The sequence below is a fragment of the Poecilia reticulata genome, chromosome 14 (assembly GCF_904066995.2).
Source record: "Poecilia reticulata chromosome 14, P_reticulata-male-v2, whole genome shotgun sequence".
NCBI lineage: Eukaryota > Metazoa > Chordata > Actinopteri > Cyprinodontiformes > Poeciliidae > Poecilia > Poecilia reticulata.
Window position 1 is genome coordinate 18,065,352 of NC_088843.1, and position 18,261 is coordinate 18,083,612.

The 18,261-nt window shown below is 39.5% G+C and overlaps 1 protein-coding gene across 4 annotated transcripts; it reads left to right on the forward strand.

Annotated features, from left to right (window-relative positions):
- Positions 1-646: 646 nt before the first annotated feature.
- On the forward strand, positions 647-17,822 carry mogat2 (monoacylglycerol O-acyltransferase 2). 4 transcript variants are annotated; one of them, XM_081615136.1, is made up of 7 exons: positions 5,151-5,665; positions 5,834-6,031; positions 8,554-8,732; positions 14,051-14,255; positions 14,397-14,571; positions 14,851-15,050; positions 16,880-17,818. In XM_081615136.1, the coding sequence occupies exons 3-7, from the start codon at positions 8,709-8,711 to the stop codon at positions 17,032-17,034; spliced, it is 759 nt and encodes a 252-aa protein (XP_081471262.1). In that variant the 5' UTR covers positions 5,151-5,665; positions 5,834-6,031; positions 8,554-8,708; the 3' UTR covers positions 17,035-17,818. The 4 variants fall into 4 exon arrangements, with proteins under 4 accessions (XP_008426465.2, XP_081471262.1, XP_081471261.1 ...); XM_008428243.3 differs by lacking the exons at positions 5,151-5,665; positions 5,834-6,031 and adding an exon at positions 647-803 and having other exon boundaries at positions 16,880-17,822; XM_081615135.1 differs by having other exon boundaries at positions 5,151-6,031.
- Positions 17,823-18,261: the final 439 nt, after the last annotated feature.

Below are 18,261 nucleotides of genomic sequence, written 5' to 3' on the forward strand. Positions count from 1 at the left end.
CTGTCTGAATACAGAACAGGCGTGTGTGTTTTCTGACAGCCTGTCTCCAAACATTATGTTTATATTTTTATTTCACTCATATTTTTTTCTTCATCAGCGAGACGAGGAATTCAACATAATGAGACAGCTGAAGTAGATAATGAATTTATTATTCATCTGGGATGTTGTCAAAGAGAAATATTTAACAGAAATTGTTCAGTTTCTTAACAGTACCTACCTGAAAACCGACCACTTTATCTGCTAACAAGATTACAAAAAATATTCAAGGCACTCTGTGCAGTACTGATAGTGTCATTGTGTGATAAGAAATATGTGAACCCTCTCCAAATTACCTTTATTACTGTGTGTCACTGAGGCGCTCTTGTGCTATTGCTCAACCGGCTGCGGTTACATTCATAAAGAGCCGCATTTTGCAAGAGCAAAGTTAATCGTGGAAAAATAAAAATGAAAAAGCCGCGTGGCATCCATCTTGTTCCCCGGATCTTTGGCGTCGAGTCCGATTGCTCTGCGTTCACGCATCAAGCACCCTTCTGGGTCAAAGGTCAGCTTAAGCTGATATATATTCTGAGAAATCAAACCATGTATTGAGTCGAGATAAGGAGGCGATGGTGGACGGGTGAGAAGAGCAGACTTTGGACTTCCCTTCTCTTGCTGTCCTTCTTGGACTCGGCGGCGACACGTCGGCTCGTCTGTCTTCTTTCACAGAAAAATGAAAATTGATTTCGCGCCCATGGACGTGCCCCTCCACAGGAGGCTGCAGACTGCCGCGGTGGTCCAGTGGGTCTTCTCCTTCCTGGCTCTGGGTAAGTGCTGGAGGTAGTTTGTTAAAATGCTGGATCAGTAGCACAAAGGTCAACATGAGAGTGCATGAAAATGTGAAGTGAACATACATATATACAGACATGTACGTAAAGGTGCTAATAATTGTATAACATACAGCATTCTTTGCATCACAACTCCATCATATCACTGGTCACTGATTCAACTCGATCAGCGTTGAATGAATCAGTTTACCTCTAACTTATAGTTTGCAAGACATGTACGATAACAGAGGATGTTTTTCCAAAGTATCTGTGTTAAACTTGGACTAATATCACTAAAATTTGAAGCCGATGGATTTCTGCAAACTCTACTACGGAAGCCATTTGCAAAAACCTTCTTTCAAACTCTCAAGCTGTCACTTATTTCTGGCCTGAGGTTTATGAAATAAAGTGGGGAAAAGTAATTTTTCTTAGATCTGTTACAGCGAGTAGATGACTTATAAAGCCCAACAATAAAGATATTAGAGACTGACGTACTTATTTGTCAGCAGATTTCATGCAACGTAAGCAATAACGCTGAAGCTGGAAAGAAATGTGTCACATTAAAATGATCTACTAAAATTATGAAATAAGATGTTATGCTTTCAGTAAAATTACTTCTGTGATAAAGTAAATGTAGAATATGCATTTTTTACATTACCAATAAGACCCTACAACTTCAAGGTCATTGGGTGTCTGAATAAACAGATATGCAGACAAGGATTAAAAAAAGCAGACAAAGAGCAAAAAGGGCTTATGGTGTCTCTGGAGGAGCTGTAGAGATCCACAGTTCCGTTTGCAGGACAATTGATAGGCATGTGATATACAAATCTGCCTTTGGCCGAAAATGTGCAAGAAGAAAGGAAACTGTGGAAAGAAAAGCATTAAAATTATAGTGCATTGTTGAACATTTTTGAACATCACAGATGCAAATACATGCAACAGCCACGGCTGGTTTGCTAACCAAGTCAGAGAGGCGGCAAGCATGTGAGCAGAGGCCGCATTCGACCCAAACAGAACTTCTTTAATCTTCATGCAAAACACTTTGTGTGGAGAAAAGCTAAAACTGAACATAAAAATATAATTTTTCCCTTTTAAATCAGACGTTTAAGACGGGGGGCCTGCTGAATCACCCATAGTTCCAACCTTCACGTGAACACTGACTATTAGGTTTTCACGATTGAAACAGCTATCAGAGTCCGGTTTCATGCTCCTCATGTGAACTGTTCCAGTCGAATCTGGTCCTGTTTGCTGTATCCTGTAGTGCAATAATCCGCACTCGTTTTTTCCAGAAAGGACAGATCAGCATGACTTGTTTCCAGTGGTGGAGAAAGTACTCAAAAAATGTACTTAAGTAAAAGTACAAATACACAGTCAAAAATGTACTCAAGTAAAAGTCAAAGTACCACATTAACATTTTACTTAAGTAAAAGTAAAAAAGTACTGGCTTTTAAAAATACTTAAGTATTAAAAGTAAAAGTACTCGCTGAATGCATCACTTAATCGCTAATATCATTAAGTGTGCCGATCGTATTTAATTTTAATACATCAGAAATGTGCCATTTTAATTAACACTACCACAGATTAAACATGTTCTTATTGTGTTTATTCTCTGTAACAGTTTAGACTTAGATATGTGATTCTATGAATCATAATTTCAGGGATGGAAACATTTTGTCTCCTGTCCTAACATAGCATGAACTTCATTAGTGACATTTATTTAGAAAGAAATCTAACTGAAAGGGGATGTAAAGAAGGTGTGGGCGGGGTGGAGGATATGCAACCAAGGAGCCATGTAGCAGAGTTGTAGTCAAGACCACCGAACCCAAGACCAGCGCCCCGCGCTAAATGACACAATAACATTAAGTTTACCTATCAAAATTGGTTTTCAGATTGATCTGAAAGATCCACATTCCCATAAAAACACCTAGATATTAAATACTTAAGAGCTGAAATGAATTTAGCCAGTATCAATTAAAACTCACTTCATTCTGTTTTGCTTTCATCGCTGTGCTACAATCCGAAGAGGTCTCCTGCTATCCCTAGAAAAATAACGCCCTGGGCGGTTGCCCATATTGCCCATGTCAGAAACCACAACTGAAACATCGCAATTAACGGTAAATAACGTTCAACTATGAACACTGTCCAACGGCGCAACAAGTAACCAAGCAGAAGGAGCACCGTGACTGTTTTCATCCTCCCTCCCACTGCGATGCTTGCCACCATGACAGGAGACGAAATCAATCAATGAGCAATGAGCATGCTCTGCATTCATACATTCAACTTTTACTTATTCAACGATTAAATAAATGTGTGTGTGTGTATATATATAGCTACCGCAGTGTACACAAGAACAAAGAACGGCTCTAAGTGAGGCTTCAGTCCTTAGGACTTAGTAAAGATCCGTCCAGAAGAATCGGATCGTTCGTGAATGTTATATCACTATATTGCAGACTTTGGTCACAGCGTTGTCCTAAGCAACACCTCAGTCAACACCTCCACACAATAATTCAGCGCATGAGTGACAACTTTTTTTCATCGCAGATGCAACATGTGTCTCTATACAGCTAGCTTAGCTAGCATCACTTCCACAGATCTTACCTTTCTTTAAGCTTTCCTTCCATGTGACGCTAAAAGTTGGACGACGTCCCACCGTCTGTGAAAGCGAAGCGCTGGTGATTTTACATGTCGCCATATATTATGATTTATGCAGCCATTATCGATTAAACAGACATCTTCTCCCGCTCAGAGGAAACCACTGCGCATGTCTGGAGCTCCGCGTGAGAGTAAAGGTGGAGCCGATGGGTGACAACAGACACTAAGTCACGTTATTGCTTGGATTTTACGGCGCCACCTTAAATCCCTGAACTTCACATTTTAACGGAAGAAAAGAGCAACGCGACTTGGATGTAACGAGTAACGAGACAGTTTTGTAGAAATGTAGTGAAGTAGAAAGTACAGATACTTACTGTAAAATGTAGTGGAGTAAAAGTAGAAAGTCCCCATTATTAAATCTACTTAAGTAAAGTACTGATACACGAAAACTGTACTTAAGTACAGTAACGAAGTACTTGTACTTCGTTACTTCCCACCACTGGTTAATAGTTTGAGTCAAGCAGAACTGATTTGACCATTTCCATAGCAACAATCAGAAGCAAGATATTCCCCCAAAACTACAGTGAGCTCATTGTAGCTATGACCTCATCTATGACATAGATCAAAGGACATCTGGGGTTATGAATGCTTGGGTCTCAAAACAGGAGGTTATATTCAAGCATCTCTTTAGCAGTGTGTTAGACAAATATTTTGACAATGGAGAAGATTGCTTTCACATCCATGTTTTTTCCGATTACCTTTGGTGCAGGATATTTGGTCACCAAAGGAGTGAGGAAACTTTGCAACAAGCTGTTTCCTGGGGTGACATTTGACACAAGAAGCTATAGGGATGAGTCCATCGAGTACGATGAATTTGACTCCTATCTTTTCAACCCTTCCCCGGCTGGGGAGTCAGCCTCTGCTCTTATGATAGCAGCACTAGAGGAATGGAGCCATCAAAAAAGGTCTGCCGAAAAGGAGACCCTTGATTCCGAAAGCGCCACCTCTGCACTTATGATAGCAGCATTGAATCACTGGACCCGTCGAAAGAGGGCTGGGAAAGTTTGCTTAGACCAAACGGTCTCAAGGAATCTCACGAAAGCGGCATTAGAAGACCGGACGAGATCTGCCCTAGGGGACGATTTGGCTGATCGTTCGTCAGAGGAATTTTCCTCTGAAGAGACTTTGACTTGTGCACTGGATCCCTATCATGTACGACATCTTATGATACCGGAATTTGCCCCAAGGAGAACTCACAATCAAAGTGCTAAACAGCCTGAAAGTCACCCTAGAAAGTCTTGCTGTTCTTTGTCTTGAAGGACAGCATGTTGCATCTGCCCCGGCTGGGGCAGTTTGCTCATCAGGCCACAGCACAGAGAAATATCATTCAGGTCGGTCTGATGGAGAAAATGCTGATGAATAGAACGATTTCTCCATTCCTCCTAACGTGCATAGATTGAGAAGGGTTGGAGAGATAAGGAGGAAAAAGAGGCGAAAAAGCTGAACCTCTGCTCTAATGAGCGGCAAACTTCCCCGGCTGGGGAAGTTTGCAGTGAAAAGTAGACCATTGAGTCTAAAAGCTCAACCTCTGCTTTGACAATAGAGGCATTAGAAGATCGGACCCATCAAGAGAGATCTGTCCTATTGAGCAATTTCTCAAATCTCAAAGAAGAAACTTCCCCGGCTGGGAAAGTTTGCTTCTATCGTCTGCTCTGACGATAGAGGCATTAGAAGACCGGACCCATCAAGAGAGATCTGTCCTATTGAGCAATTTCTCAAATCTCAAAGAAGAAACTTCCCCGGCTGGGAAAGTTTGCCTCTATTGTCTGCTCTGACGATAGAGGCATTAGAAGACTGGACCCATCAAGAGAGATCTGTCCTATTGAGCGATTTCTCAAATCTCAAAGAAGAAACTTCCCCGGCTGGGAACGTTTGCCTCTATCGTCTGCTCTGACGATAGAGGCATTAGAAAACCGGACCCATCAAGAGAGATCTGTCCTATTGAGCGATTTCTCAAATCTCAAAGAAGAAACTTCCCCGGCTGGGAACGTTTGCCTCTATCGTCTGCTCTGACAATAGAGGCATTAGAAAACTGAACCCAACAAGAGAGATCTGTCCTAGGGAACGATTTCTTTAATGTTAAAGAACAAACTTCCCCGGCTGGGGAAGTTTGCGGTGGAAAGGAGACTGTTGAGTCTAAAGCTCAACCTCTGTTCTGACGAAAACGGAATTAGAAGACTGGACCTGAACCTTAAGAGACCACTGTCCAGGTAATGATTTTTCCAATCTTCCCTAGCAACAAACATGGATACAGGGATATGATTATGGATATGGATGGATATGTTAATGAACAGTGAAAAAGTTGCGTAAAGTGTAAGGGAGTTGTAATTACAACTGTCCATCCATTTCATCCATCCATTTTCTTCCTCTTGGTTCAGGTCGTGGAGGTAGCAGCTTACGAAGGGAGGTCCAGACTTCCCTCTCGCCAGCCACTTGTTCCATGTCCTCTGGGGGAATCAGAATGCGTTCCTAGGCCAACAAGGAGACATAGTCCCTCCAGCGTGTCCTGGGTCTTCCCCGGGCTCTCCTCCCGGTGGCACGTGCCTGAAACAGCTCACCAGGGAGGCGTCCAGGAGGTATTCTGACCAGATGCCTGAGCTACCTCAACTGGCTCCTCTTGACGTGAAGGAGCAGTGACTCTACTCTGAGTCCCTCCAAGATGATCGAGCTTCTCACCCTATTTCTAAGGGAGAGCCCAGACACCCTACAGAGAAAACCCATTTCAGCTCTTGGGACGTGGAATGTCAACTCTCTGGTGGGGAAGGAGCCGGAGATGGTGTGTGAGATTGAGAGGTTTTGGCTAGAAATAGTCGGTTCTACCTCGACGCTTGGCTCCGGTTCTGTAACCAGTCTTCTCGAAAAGATTACCCACCCTTCTTGGAGTCCTTGGAGGGGGTTTTAATTTAATAATAATTAAATTATTATTTAATTATAATAATTAAACAATAATCTAATTATTATATTAAATTATATAACAATTAAATTATATAATAATACAATTATTATTTAATAATAAGAAATATTATAAACATAATAATAATAATAATAATAATAATAATAATAATAATAATAATAATAATAATAAATATTACTATTTATTATAAATAGTAATATTATTTATAAGAATATAAATAATATGTATATTATTTATATATTGTTATATATAAATATATATTTATAACAAACACACTGTGTTTTTTATAATTAAAAAAACTGTTTTTTAAATCACAATAGTACTATTAGTACTATTGTGATTTAAAAACAATAGTAATATGATATAGTTATATAACAGTTATATTATAACTTTGTCATTATAATTTAATAACATATCAATATCAATATTTAAATGTATAATTTAACATTATTATTGCTATTGATTTTTAATAATAATAGTAGTACTAATATCCCCACAAAAAAAATCTGAATATTCAGTCCATTAGTCTCTAATGGATGGATATGTTCATTAACATATCCATCCATATGCATGGCTTGATGTTTATTTTGCGATTAAGTGATCAATGTGGTAGATTAGCTACTGCAGCTATTAGCTCATTAAACACCTGCTGTACTGATGATCAGGGTCGCAATTACATATTATTCAGGTGGATGCGAACACATAAATTGGCACCCATCCCCCCCACAACATATGCTCGCTCTACCCCTATAGCAGAGCCTACCTCCAGTAGCCTAGCATCATGACCTGTTTGTTCTGAAGATCCTGCAGCTTCCACTTCGTCACCTTGACTCTCATACTGATAGGAGGAACCACAGAGCTCTGTTAGGTTAAAAGCTCATCTTCTGAAGGTGGGATGTTTTTCCTCCAACAGGTTAAAGAGGAATCACCTCCAACCAGATGTTGGACTTGAATTTATTTCAATGTCATTTGTGAACGTTAGAGTGGAGCTATAAAAGTTGAAAAAAGTTATCATTTTGGAGAAACTCTCATCAACATCAATATTTCCACTAAATAAGAGGCAAAAAAAGTAGCTTGATAGAGGATAAGCCCCTCAGACTTTGAGCTCAAAGCGAGATGTCCAAACTATCCATCCATCCATTTTCTATACACCCTTGTCCCTAGTAGACAATTTATTTAATTTCAAATAATTATCACGGTAGAAGCCATTTGTTTGTTAAATACTTAATGAAACATATATACCGTGTTTGATGTTTGTTGTAAATGACATATAGTCACAAAGAACGAGATAATTAGTCTAAGTTTGTCGTTTATTGAACGTTCAGAAACTGCAGGGGCTGTGATGCGCCACAGCAGAGGTAAACAAAGGTAAAACAACCTGAACAGGTGATCAACTAAAAACATCTCCTACCTTTTTACTCTCCTTCTCTCATTGTCATTTAAGCACACCCGTTGCCCTGACAACCGCCTGCGCAAGCCATAACATTCAGTCCGTTACAATATTAGGTTTTGAGGCTTGACATTTATTTTGCGATCATTAATAAGCCTCTCTGAACACAGCGGTGGTTGATTAGTTAATTTTAAACTCCTGCTCCGCTCGTTATTTTGGCCTGGAACCGAAACGCACAGATTTGCGCAACACCTTGTAGAAACAATAATTACTGAGATCATTATTTTTGTTGGGTCTTTAATATGAACATCTTGTTGACTTTTTAAAAATTTTGTTGTTGTTCTTTAATAAAGTTACGAACATTTTGATAAGGAGCCAGAGGAGGCACGTGCTGGTTTCAGCGTCCTGGCGGCGTTCAGTTTGTCACCTACCGCCGAGATCGACGTATTGCACCGCTGCTCTAAATGCTCAGAAACAACATGAAATAGGGAAAAACCTATTTATTAACTAATTAAGTCGTATTTTAGATCGTTCTTGAAAAACGAATCAGTCACGGCTGATTAGTGGCTGCACCTGCACCCACTGATTTTTTTTTACAGCAGACAGCCGCTCCCCTCTCTTGCAGGTACTGCGTACCCCCGCTAAATCTTTTAGGGGTACGCAGTACCTGACCGTACGCCCTTACTTTCACCCCTGCTCGCAGGCAGACAGACTTTCATGGTCTGTCCGCCTGTGACAGAGTTGTTTCTCATGTTACTATGCAACTCATCGTGTTTTTTCTGTTCCCCCCTCAGCGCCTACCTGCATCATCTTATTCCTGTACCTGCTCTTCACTCGCTTCTGGCTGATCAGTGTGCTGTACGCCCTCTGGTGGTACTATGACTTCGACACGCCGGCGCGCGGCGGCCGCAGAGCGCCCGTTTTGTGTGGCCTCAAACTGTGGGGGTACATGCGGGATTATTTCCCCATCAAGGTGAGAGAAAGCTTTAGAAAAAGCCATGTTTATTCTCTCAGTGCTCTCACTGATACAACAATCTGTATTTTAGTCATTTGCACCAAATAACAGTCTACTATTTGCTTTAAGATACTGTTGCATTATTTCTTGTTCGACTGACACATGTACACTAACAGCAAAAAAAAAAAAAAAACAAAAAAAAAAAACAAAAAAAAAACACAAGAGGCAGAAGAATCAAGCTGATTGGCTGGTTTTAACTCTGAGTTAGAAGGCATTCATGTTACATGTTTGAGTTGGACTTTTTGTCCAACTGTGCCAGAGATAATAACCGTCTGCAGAGCTTTAACTGTAACTGGTGAAAATCCATTCATATTCCTGTTTACACGTTTTCCATCTGATGATTTTCTGTGAAATACGTCAGTAAGTCTGGCTTCTGGATGAGAGGATTATTTGGATTGTTGATCATTTCCACAATCCAAATAATCAGGGTTTTGTTTTTTTTTTATTTTGAGGTTTTTTGATATTGCTGCTGGTTTTTCGATGTCAAAAAGCAAACAAATTGAACACGCGACTCGCTTTTAAGCCAAAGCAACATCAACTCCTTTAGCTGATGTTATAATCTACAACCAACATATTTGGATTTATGGTAATAAATAATACTACGAAGGTTCAAGCAATATTTATTTTGTAAGTAATTAACTATGTAAGTCTTTTTACAAATCACACCATCTCAAGCAATTACAAAGAAACTGCTGACTATCATTGCTCAGCAATGAGAACATTTGCTTTTTAAATTAACTTATTCCTTAGATTGTTTTTTTATTTAAAGTTCTCTTCAGAGTTTAACACCTAACTTCTCACGGCTGAAATTCTGCATGCTGTTGAATCCCCGGGAACTACTTTACACGTAGAAATACCTCTGGAACTTTGTGCAAAGGCTGGAAAGAGCAGAAAGTGCCAGATGCAAGTTAGAACTGTTTTGGTGCTGGAGGTTTTGGTGCTGGAGACCAAAACAGAGGAAATGTAGAGTTTGTAACCAGTTGTCTGGTACAAGCTCCGCTTACACCATCCTACATGGTTCCTGTTTTCTGATTTCCTCAAGCTTCCTATCAGTTGTTGCTGCCCAAAGGATCTTACATTAGTGTTAAATAAAAAAACTAACTGCATCATATGAGTGACATAGGCTTGTTTTATTTTTTGTAGCTCATTGTGTCCCTCTGGTGGTCATGAATGAATGTTGCCTCCCTAAAACGAGCAAAAATAATATAGTCCCTATAAAATAAAGGATTCACACAGTTATTAAAAGTTATTTTGTACAAATCAATCATGAGCAACGAAATTTTATTGATGTACAAAAATAACTTTAAAGTCAACCTAAAAAAACGGATTTCTACAAAAATAATAAAAAAATATTCAACAAAAAAACAGGTGATTGCATAAATGTCACTATTTAGATCTCCATTCTGCTCATTGTGAGAGACTACCTGCACCACCCGACTGGACCTCTGCTTAATTAGGTCAGCCACTTTAAAGAGGGCAAATAATTACGCAATGGCGTATTTTATGTCGTTGCGTAACACTTTTTTATGTCACACTTGACATCCATAATGGCTCAGAAGATAAAAAAAAAATGAGATGAGAACAACAAAGCTAACAAGGAGTCTTACTCCAACATAAACTGTAGGTCTGAATGCATTTCAGGTTTGAATGTGTTTGTTCTGTATTCAGCAAACTGACTCAGTGTGTTGAGTTTCCAGGAATTTTACTCAAAATTATTTTGTAGTAAAACTATAACAAAAAGTAGATCCCCCCCCCCAACCCCCCAAAAGGATACTCAAGTAAATTTAACTAGTTCCTGCCCATCTCTCTGTCTAACACGCATAATGGCAAACAGTATATAGAGAACCTACTGCGTCCGTAACAAACTTCATAACATTACATGGATGTTTTTCTTTTGCTTGGGAAGACTTTGGACTTCCTGATAAGACCGAGTGCAACAACAATAACAGCGGTCCAGTAGCACGTTAGCATGATGAAAAGGAGCTGACACAGACCAGGTGTGTACTTATTAGATCCGTATCTAGTAGTATCTATCTGGAACCTGCAGCAGCTGCTTATTTTAAACAGAATGCCTACAGTCAGTTCGCAGCGGCATAGAAATGTGACAATTTTAACAGAATTATGTAGAAAAAAAATTGTGGATGAAGATCTGAATTACCTGTTGGTTTGAACACATTAATTTACATGGACTTGTTTAGCTGGACCCTCTCAGATTATCGGATTTTACAACAGGCAATCCAACTGCCCTAATTGTGCTTAGTTACACATTAAGAAAAACACAACAATAAATGAATGTGCTGAAATAGTTCTTGCTGAGTATATTAAAGCTGCAGTAGGTACATTTTATATATACAACATTTTTTTTTTATACATATTTGTGAACACTTTCACCATGTCATGACAGTATATGAGACAGAGAATCTGAATCAGGGCCAGGAGGAGGGTCTTAGCGTTGTCAATCTCCCTAATGTATGTGCTTCTCACTAACACTCATTATCTCTCTGCTGAACTACAGCTCCACCACCACAATAGAGCCTGCCGTGAATGAGCAAGCTAGTTAGCAAGGACGGCAGACAAAGTCATTTCGTAACAGTGAGCTGTTTTCTGACATTAGCACCAGCAATCAGAAGCAGCAGGTACATACGCATGATTGACAGCGCTAAGACCTTCCTCTTGGCTCTGATTGGCTGTTCCTGACCAGGAGCGGTGCATTTCTGCAGATGCCAGTAGGATCATCAAGATTTTTTTAAGAATATCTGTCTCACATACTGTCATGGCACAGTATGTGAGACAGAAAGTCAACCTAAAAAAACGGTTGACTTTCTGTCAAATATATAAATATATATTTATATTTATATAAATATATTATATTTATATATTTATATTTACATAAATATATATTTATGTATATATTTATATATATTTATGTATATATTTATATACATAAATATATATTTATAAATGCGTTCCATACATAGTAGCAGACATGAGGATTGAATCTTGTGTCGTCACAACACACACACCGACATTAACAGCATTTGCCAAGTATTGTGCCTCTTCTCTGCAATCATCTCCTGTGGGCAGAGATACCAAATAAAAGTTTGAACCTTAAGAGAGTTCAGATGGTGAAAAAAAAAAACAACAAAAAAAAACAAACACCAACCCCTTTTAATCCACTCACTTTAAAGTAAACCATGTCCTGCATCATCTGACTATACAGCGCATTATCTTGGACAAAGAACCCATGCATCCAAGGACAACCAGGGAGCCTAATTAGTTGCATTGGTGTGCTTGTACCCACCATTTCTAATTCCACTGGATCTGCAGATGAGTGTTCACATCTTAAAATAACCAAAATGAACGCAGACAAGACAGTGACGCAGACTCGCACACCGCTTGAGGAACATAGAGGGCATGCTACGCTTGTAGCTATGACGAGAAATGCTGACTGAAAACCAGGGGTCCTTTTTTTTATTGAACTTTAGGGTAAAAGATTCTCCCTAATAATAAGCACCTTCATTTAAAAACTGGATTTTTAAATGGCAAATGTGTTGTCTTGGACTACTATTTAAATTGGTTTCATGTTCTGCAACACTTATTTGTGATAAACACGCAGAAAGAAGGACACTTTAAACCCTGTCGTACCAATACGACAGGGTTTCTGAAAGGAGGTTTGGAACAAACAAGAATCCCGACCTAAAAAAAAAGACTAGATATTTGAAAACCGTGACGTCCATTTGTATTAAGCCCCCTTTAATCTGTCAACACAAAAGAAAACATTAGCCATGTAGAAACATATCCAGTGATAAGTACTAAATATTAAGGCTTGATGCTTAGTGTTTATGCCGGTCATGTGTTACTTAAAAATGACATAATCTGCTCACTGAAATTATTCAACATCTAACAGAGAAAGTTCTTCCAGTCCTCTTCACTAAAGGTCATTCATTAACCGATTGGTTCCACAGAGCCACAATCCCCAACTAGCAGTGTTCTTTCAGGATGTTAAAGACAGTTGAGATTCACATAAATTCTCCCTTGAGCTTTAATACAAAGAGTGATTCGGAACTTAATAATGTGTGTGCCCAGATTGATCCATTGATTTCAAGACTGATTTCCAGTTAAAATTTATTTAAAATACTAACGTTCAGTGGTATTTCAGCACAGGTTTAGAGTTGAGCAAATGCCGCCATGTTTTTTAGTTAAATCAGTCAACTGATGTCCTCTGCACATGTGCTAAAATTGGACACGATGGACACCAAAACTGCCCAGACAGGTCATCCGAGTGCACACCCTGACTTTTGTAGCAACAGTGTAATGACCCCATGCTTCACGGGTTACAGTGAAGCAAGTCTAATTATTCGGTGGGGGCAAGGGTTAAATGTAATAGAGTGCACAGTACCGAAGTAGCAATACTGTATCTCTGTTGCATCATATCCTAACTTTGTTGAACCCAAGATGCAACAGGAAAAAAAATGGTGGTGCAGCACTACCTAAATGAGACAAAATGACGGCACTCGGTTTGCTTACAGTAATTTATCTAAATGTACAGTAATTTAAACTTACACAGCAGACAGAGATTAAAAAGTCATGACCCAGTCCTGGAAATGGCAAAGTTTTCTAGACCTTTTCAGGAAATTATAAGCATATTCTAATTTGTATTAATCAAAAACTCTTATGTGTGAATGTAATAATGATGCTAAGATGACAATAATGTGTACTGTCAAGTAATGAGTTTGCACAGTTGACTTGTTTTGCTAGTTCAGTTGCGTGGAGATAAGTGGTTTATCTCCACGCAACTAGCATTTAACACTGTGCACACACATTTATAAACCGTAAACAACTAGGCTAGCATCATACAATTGGGAGGGAAGGGTGGACAATTAACTAACCAGGTAAAAATATAGCAAAGATGTACTTGCAACATCTACTGAATGACAAAGAAGTAAGCAATTTATCAAACAAATTAGCCAGTGTTAGAGCTAGCTAGGCTAAATCTTGATTCGTGCCGTGTTTGGCTAGCTAGCCTAGCTGCTATCACTTTGCACTTTGCTAAAGAGCCAAGGGAAGTGCAGGCAGTTTCATCACATTAGCTTTACTGTACGCTTGTCTATGTCACATTTTGCCTTTTCTTTCTTTTTTTTTTTTTTTAGAGCACGTTAGCAGCATTTACTTACCACTGCTGTCCCCAAGCACCAGCAGTCATATTTGTGTACCTACTCACAATTTGAAAACTATGTTATTAAATGAGGTTCATTTGCTCTTTGTTGCCTTCGCAGCTGGTGAAGACAGCCGACTTGGACCCCAGACACAACTACATCCTGGGTTTCCACCCTCATGGCGTGCTGGTAGCAGGAGCCTTCACCAACTTCTGTACCGACGCCACTGGCTTCCCGCAGCTGTTTCCAGGCCTCACCAGCTACCTGCTGATGCTGCCTCTGTGGTTCAGAGCTCCATTCTTCAGGGACTACATCATGTGTGCTGGTGAGGCCCTGACGAGTTTTTTACTGATCAGATTTTCTATCCTGCTGCTTCTTCTTCCTATCCCACTTAGGCACTTTTTGAAGTAGCATAAAAATATACTTTATTAGCTTTAGCCCACGTGTTCCTTGTTCCAACATGCAGGTTTGATTCCGTCGGACAAAGAAAGCGCTAGTTATGTGCTCCGCAAGAAGAAAGGTGGGAGTGCTGTTGTGATTGCTGTTGGCGGGGCCCCAGAAGCCCTCGATGCTCATCCTGGCACCTTCAATGTTCTCCTGGCCAATAAGAAAGGCTTCATCAAAATGGCAATGGAGCATGGGTAAGTGCAAAAAGCCCCAGGATAAAAGCTAATTTTACCATGGCTGATTCTCTGAAGTCCTTCTGTTTTACCAACATATTGCGTCAATCCAATTATTTTGAGTTTCCCACCATGTCTTCCTAAAAACAAAGACTTTTAAGTCAATTGCAGGATATTTCCAAGAAATGAACTTTCCTTCTGAGATCTTCTTAGAATAATAAAAAAAGGCTGTGAAAAATGGGGTTCTTATTTAATCTTAAATGTTATTAATTACATCCTCATTTCCTCAAAAATGTTCAGAGCTCACCTGGTTCCAGTTTTCTCCTTTGGAGAGAATGAAGTGTATGACCAAGTGGAAAACCCCAAAGGAACCTGGCTTCGGTGGACACAGGACCGGCTGCAAACCATCATGGGTGTCTCCCTGCCTCTTTTCCATGCGCGTGGTATTTTCCAGTACTCCTTTGGCCTGATGCCCTACAGACGACCAATCTACACAGTTGGTGAGTAAGCACTGCTCATTGTTTGGGGATACGATGAGCAGATTTTGTGCTTGTCAAAGAATATGTAGTTATTTAAAAAGTCAATAGGCTACATCTGTATTATGTAGTGTCTCACTTCCATCACAAATCTTTGAGGAATTCATTTCAGGTGTGACAGAGCAACGCAAAGTACAGCAAATTTGTGAAATGGGGAGAAAATTACCCAAAATGACATAAAATTTGTAAATAATTCTGGATATATACAGATATCCGGACTTTATTTACTAATTAGTTGGCTTTCAAGGGCGATTGGATGGACAAGATTTTATATAGTTATATTCAATTTCAATTCCAAAATACATTGAATTTACCATAAATTGAATATTGTGTCATTGATTTTCCAAAGGGAAATTAAACGTTGAGACATTTAATTAAATGCACTCATTTAATTAACAACTTTTTGTTGCAGTAGAGAGACACACAGAAATGCTCTCCAGACTTTTAAGAATAATTTTTTTGTTAGTAAAATCAAAACCTTTGTTTTATTCCTACTTCAAAATTACACTTGTTCTGTCACAAAAAAATAATAAAATTAATCGGATTTACAAATCTAGATCCCTGCATGTTATTGTTTATATAAGGAAATTTCGCGCATGAGTACAATGCTGGAGGGCAAAACGACTATTCTTTAACATGTGATGCTTAGCTGCGCCGCCGCTGCAGAATAATTCCGTGATCTCAATCAAACTTAGACATGTAGATCTTATTAATTTCGTGCTGTGCTTAACAGCACAAGGAGAAACCGTTAAAGTACAACTCAAAACCACGTCTTTCTCGCTCTCTGTGTCCGCGCATCTTCTGTATGGCTAGATCGCTGTTACTGTCTCTTACTCTGCAGTTGTGGAGTCACAATGTCTGGGATCATGAGCGCCCCCAGCGATGAGGCACGAGAACTGCCTGCCTCATCTCGAATCTGTTCTCTGTCGTTTCTGATAGCTCCTTAGCACACGAAACACGTTACACACACAGTTGGTGACAATAAAAACACAGTGCATTAAATACATAAGCTAAATTATGGAAAATCTGTTCATACATTAAATGTTTTTAACCATTTTATTGGCGACTTACAGACAGGAGGAGCATGCGCTCATAGAATGGCAGCCAGTGCGGTTAACGAGAGGTTGCGCAATCCCAGGTGAGGCTCAGCTCACTGCTGCCTCACCGGCTTCGCTTCTAACCACTTGAATGGGAAAATGCAAAAATTCAGCGATTTTGAAGAAAAATAACATCAGATTTGGTTAAATTAAATTAAAAATAGGTACTTTATAGTACAAACCACAGGGTGAAAATATCTTTATAAATTATTTTATTATTATATATTATTTTTCCATGATGACAGGTGAGGCTCTGCCTCTGTCATATATATATATATATATATATATATATATATATATATATATATATATATATATATATATATATATATATATATATATATATATATGTGTGTGTGTATATGCACATAATATATCAGTACATATTAACAACAACTTTTATGTTGAATATCAATACTGGCAGCCATGTTTGTGTACATCAGTATAGGCACAACCACTATGGCAAGGCACTGTTCATTACCATACATGCAACATTTACTGCTGAGTTTAAACCACGAGCGTCTCATCAGTCGTATGTGACATTGAACACAAGCGCTCACAGACGTCCACACAGCCCTGTGATGCTGGACAGCCCGCTGCCCTCCTGCACGGCACGTGCTTTAGGTAAACACGCCTCATGCAGCGCTGCAAACCGGCTCTCAGCAGGCCGCCCTGCACCTTGTCGCCTCTCTGCAGTTGGCCGGCCGATCAAGGTGGAGAAGAAGGAGAAGCCGAGGGGTGAGGACCTGGACGCCCTCCACCAGCTGTACATGGACGAGCTCAGCAGCTTGTTCGACAAGCACAAAGGCAACTATGGAGTAGACAAGGACGTTCATCTGAACTTTGTCTGACCGTGACCCGAGCAGGCGGGGAATTGAACGGCTATTTATATCTAAAGCTCGGGGTTCAGATAGTTTAACAATTTGATCTGAATTAGCTCTAAGTGGTGGACCTGCCATAACATTCCCAGTGATAATAATGCTTCCTGGTACGTCAGTCAGTGTTGAATTCAGCTAAACTGCAAAGATTGACCGCATTTTCTTTAATTTACATGAAAATGTAATTGTGGTTGAATGATAAAAAAGCACCAAGAATGTTTTTGTTTTTTTTACATTTATTGAATAAATGCTGTTTTTGTATGGCTAATTCATTTGTGTTTATTTCATCTGCTGCTAAATATTCCTAAATCAGTTTTTTAAAAATAAAGTTTTAACGTACAAACATTTGATGTCCGTATGTGATTCAGATGAATACAATCATTAAAGTATATTGAACCTGTAACTCTTGTTTCCTGCTGTGTAAAACGTGTTTTTAGCCAATTCCCTCGGATTGGAGACACAGTTAAAAGAAAAGGAGATGCCCTTTTAGCCCCACTTTGTTTTGCAGGTATTTAGAGAAGCGGATTAGGCCGTGAATGTTGTGACCCCTTTCAGAACAGATGAAATGGACCGGACTTTGTCAGGACTTCAGCTCCCATGTGGTCCAGGTAATCTCCCAGTGAGACAGAAAAATTCTGGTGATACCTGCTGCTCTCTGTTGTTTGTTGTTTGCTCTCTGGAGCTCACTTTTTGTTGTTATAATTGATTAATTCATTTAAAATGTTTTTTTTCAATGAAAATATGTTTTGCAGACATGCTATATAAGTCACCAAATAAATATAGGTTCATAATATTTAGAGGTGAGTCAATTTACAACCTTTTTGTGGCACTAGAGAAGCCCACCGCCTTCCCACTGAAAAAGAACAAATCATCTTTTTCTGGAGCAAATGTGCTACTTTTACGTTATTTATATCTCTTAAAGGAGCAGTATTATGTAAAAATTATTTGTTTTGAGTCATGTTATGTTATTCCCTCATCAAAAACACACCTGGGGTGTTGCTTTGATTCTTTCATGTGTGTGAAATCCGTTAATCTCCCGTGGCAACCGCTTAGCTGCGCAAAACGCCTGGGTGGACCGAGCGGCGGCTTCAAGGACGAAGCTTCTCCTCAGAGCTGCAGTTTCCAAACTTCTGAGCTCCAACTCACAGAGCAGCCGTCCCTCATGACTCCCCCACCCGGCTCCTTCAGACTAGCCGACAG

Excerpts from the sequence above, each read along its gene's own strand:
- mogat2 (XM_008428243.3), top strand. The coding sequence starts at position 710 with ATGAAAATTGATTTCGCGCCCATGGACGTGCCCCTCCACAGGAGGCTG. Across the intron at positions 8,733-14,050 it reads GGGATTATTTCCCCATCAAG|CTGGTGAAGACAGCCGACTT; the intron begins GTGAGAGAAAGC and ends TTGCCTTCGCAG. Across the intron at positions 15,051-16,879 it reads ACGACCAATCTACACAGTTG|TTGGCCGGCCGATCAAGGTG; the intron begins GTGAGTAAGCAC and ends GCCTCTCTGCAG.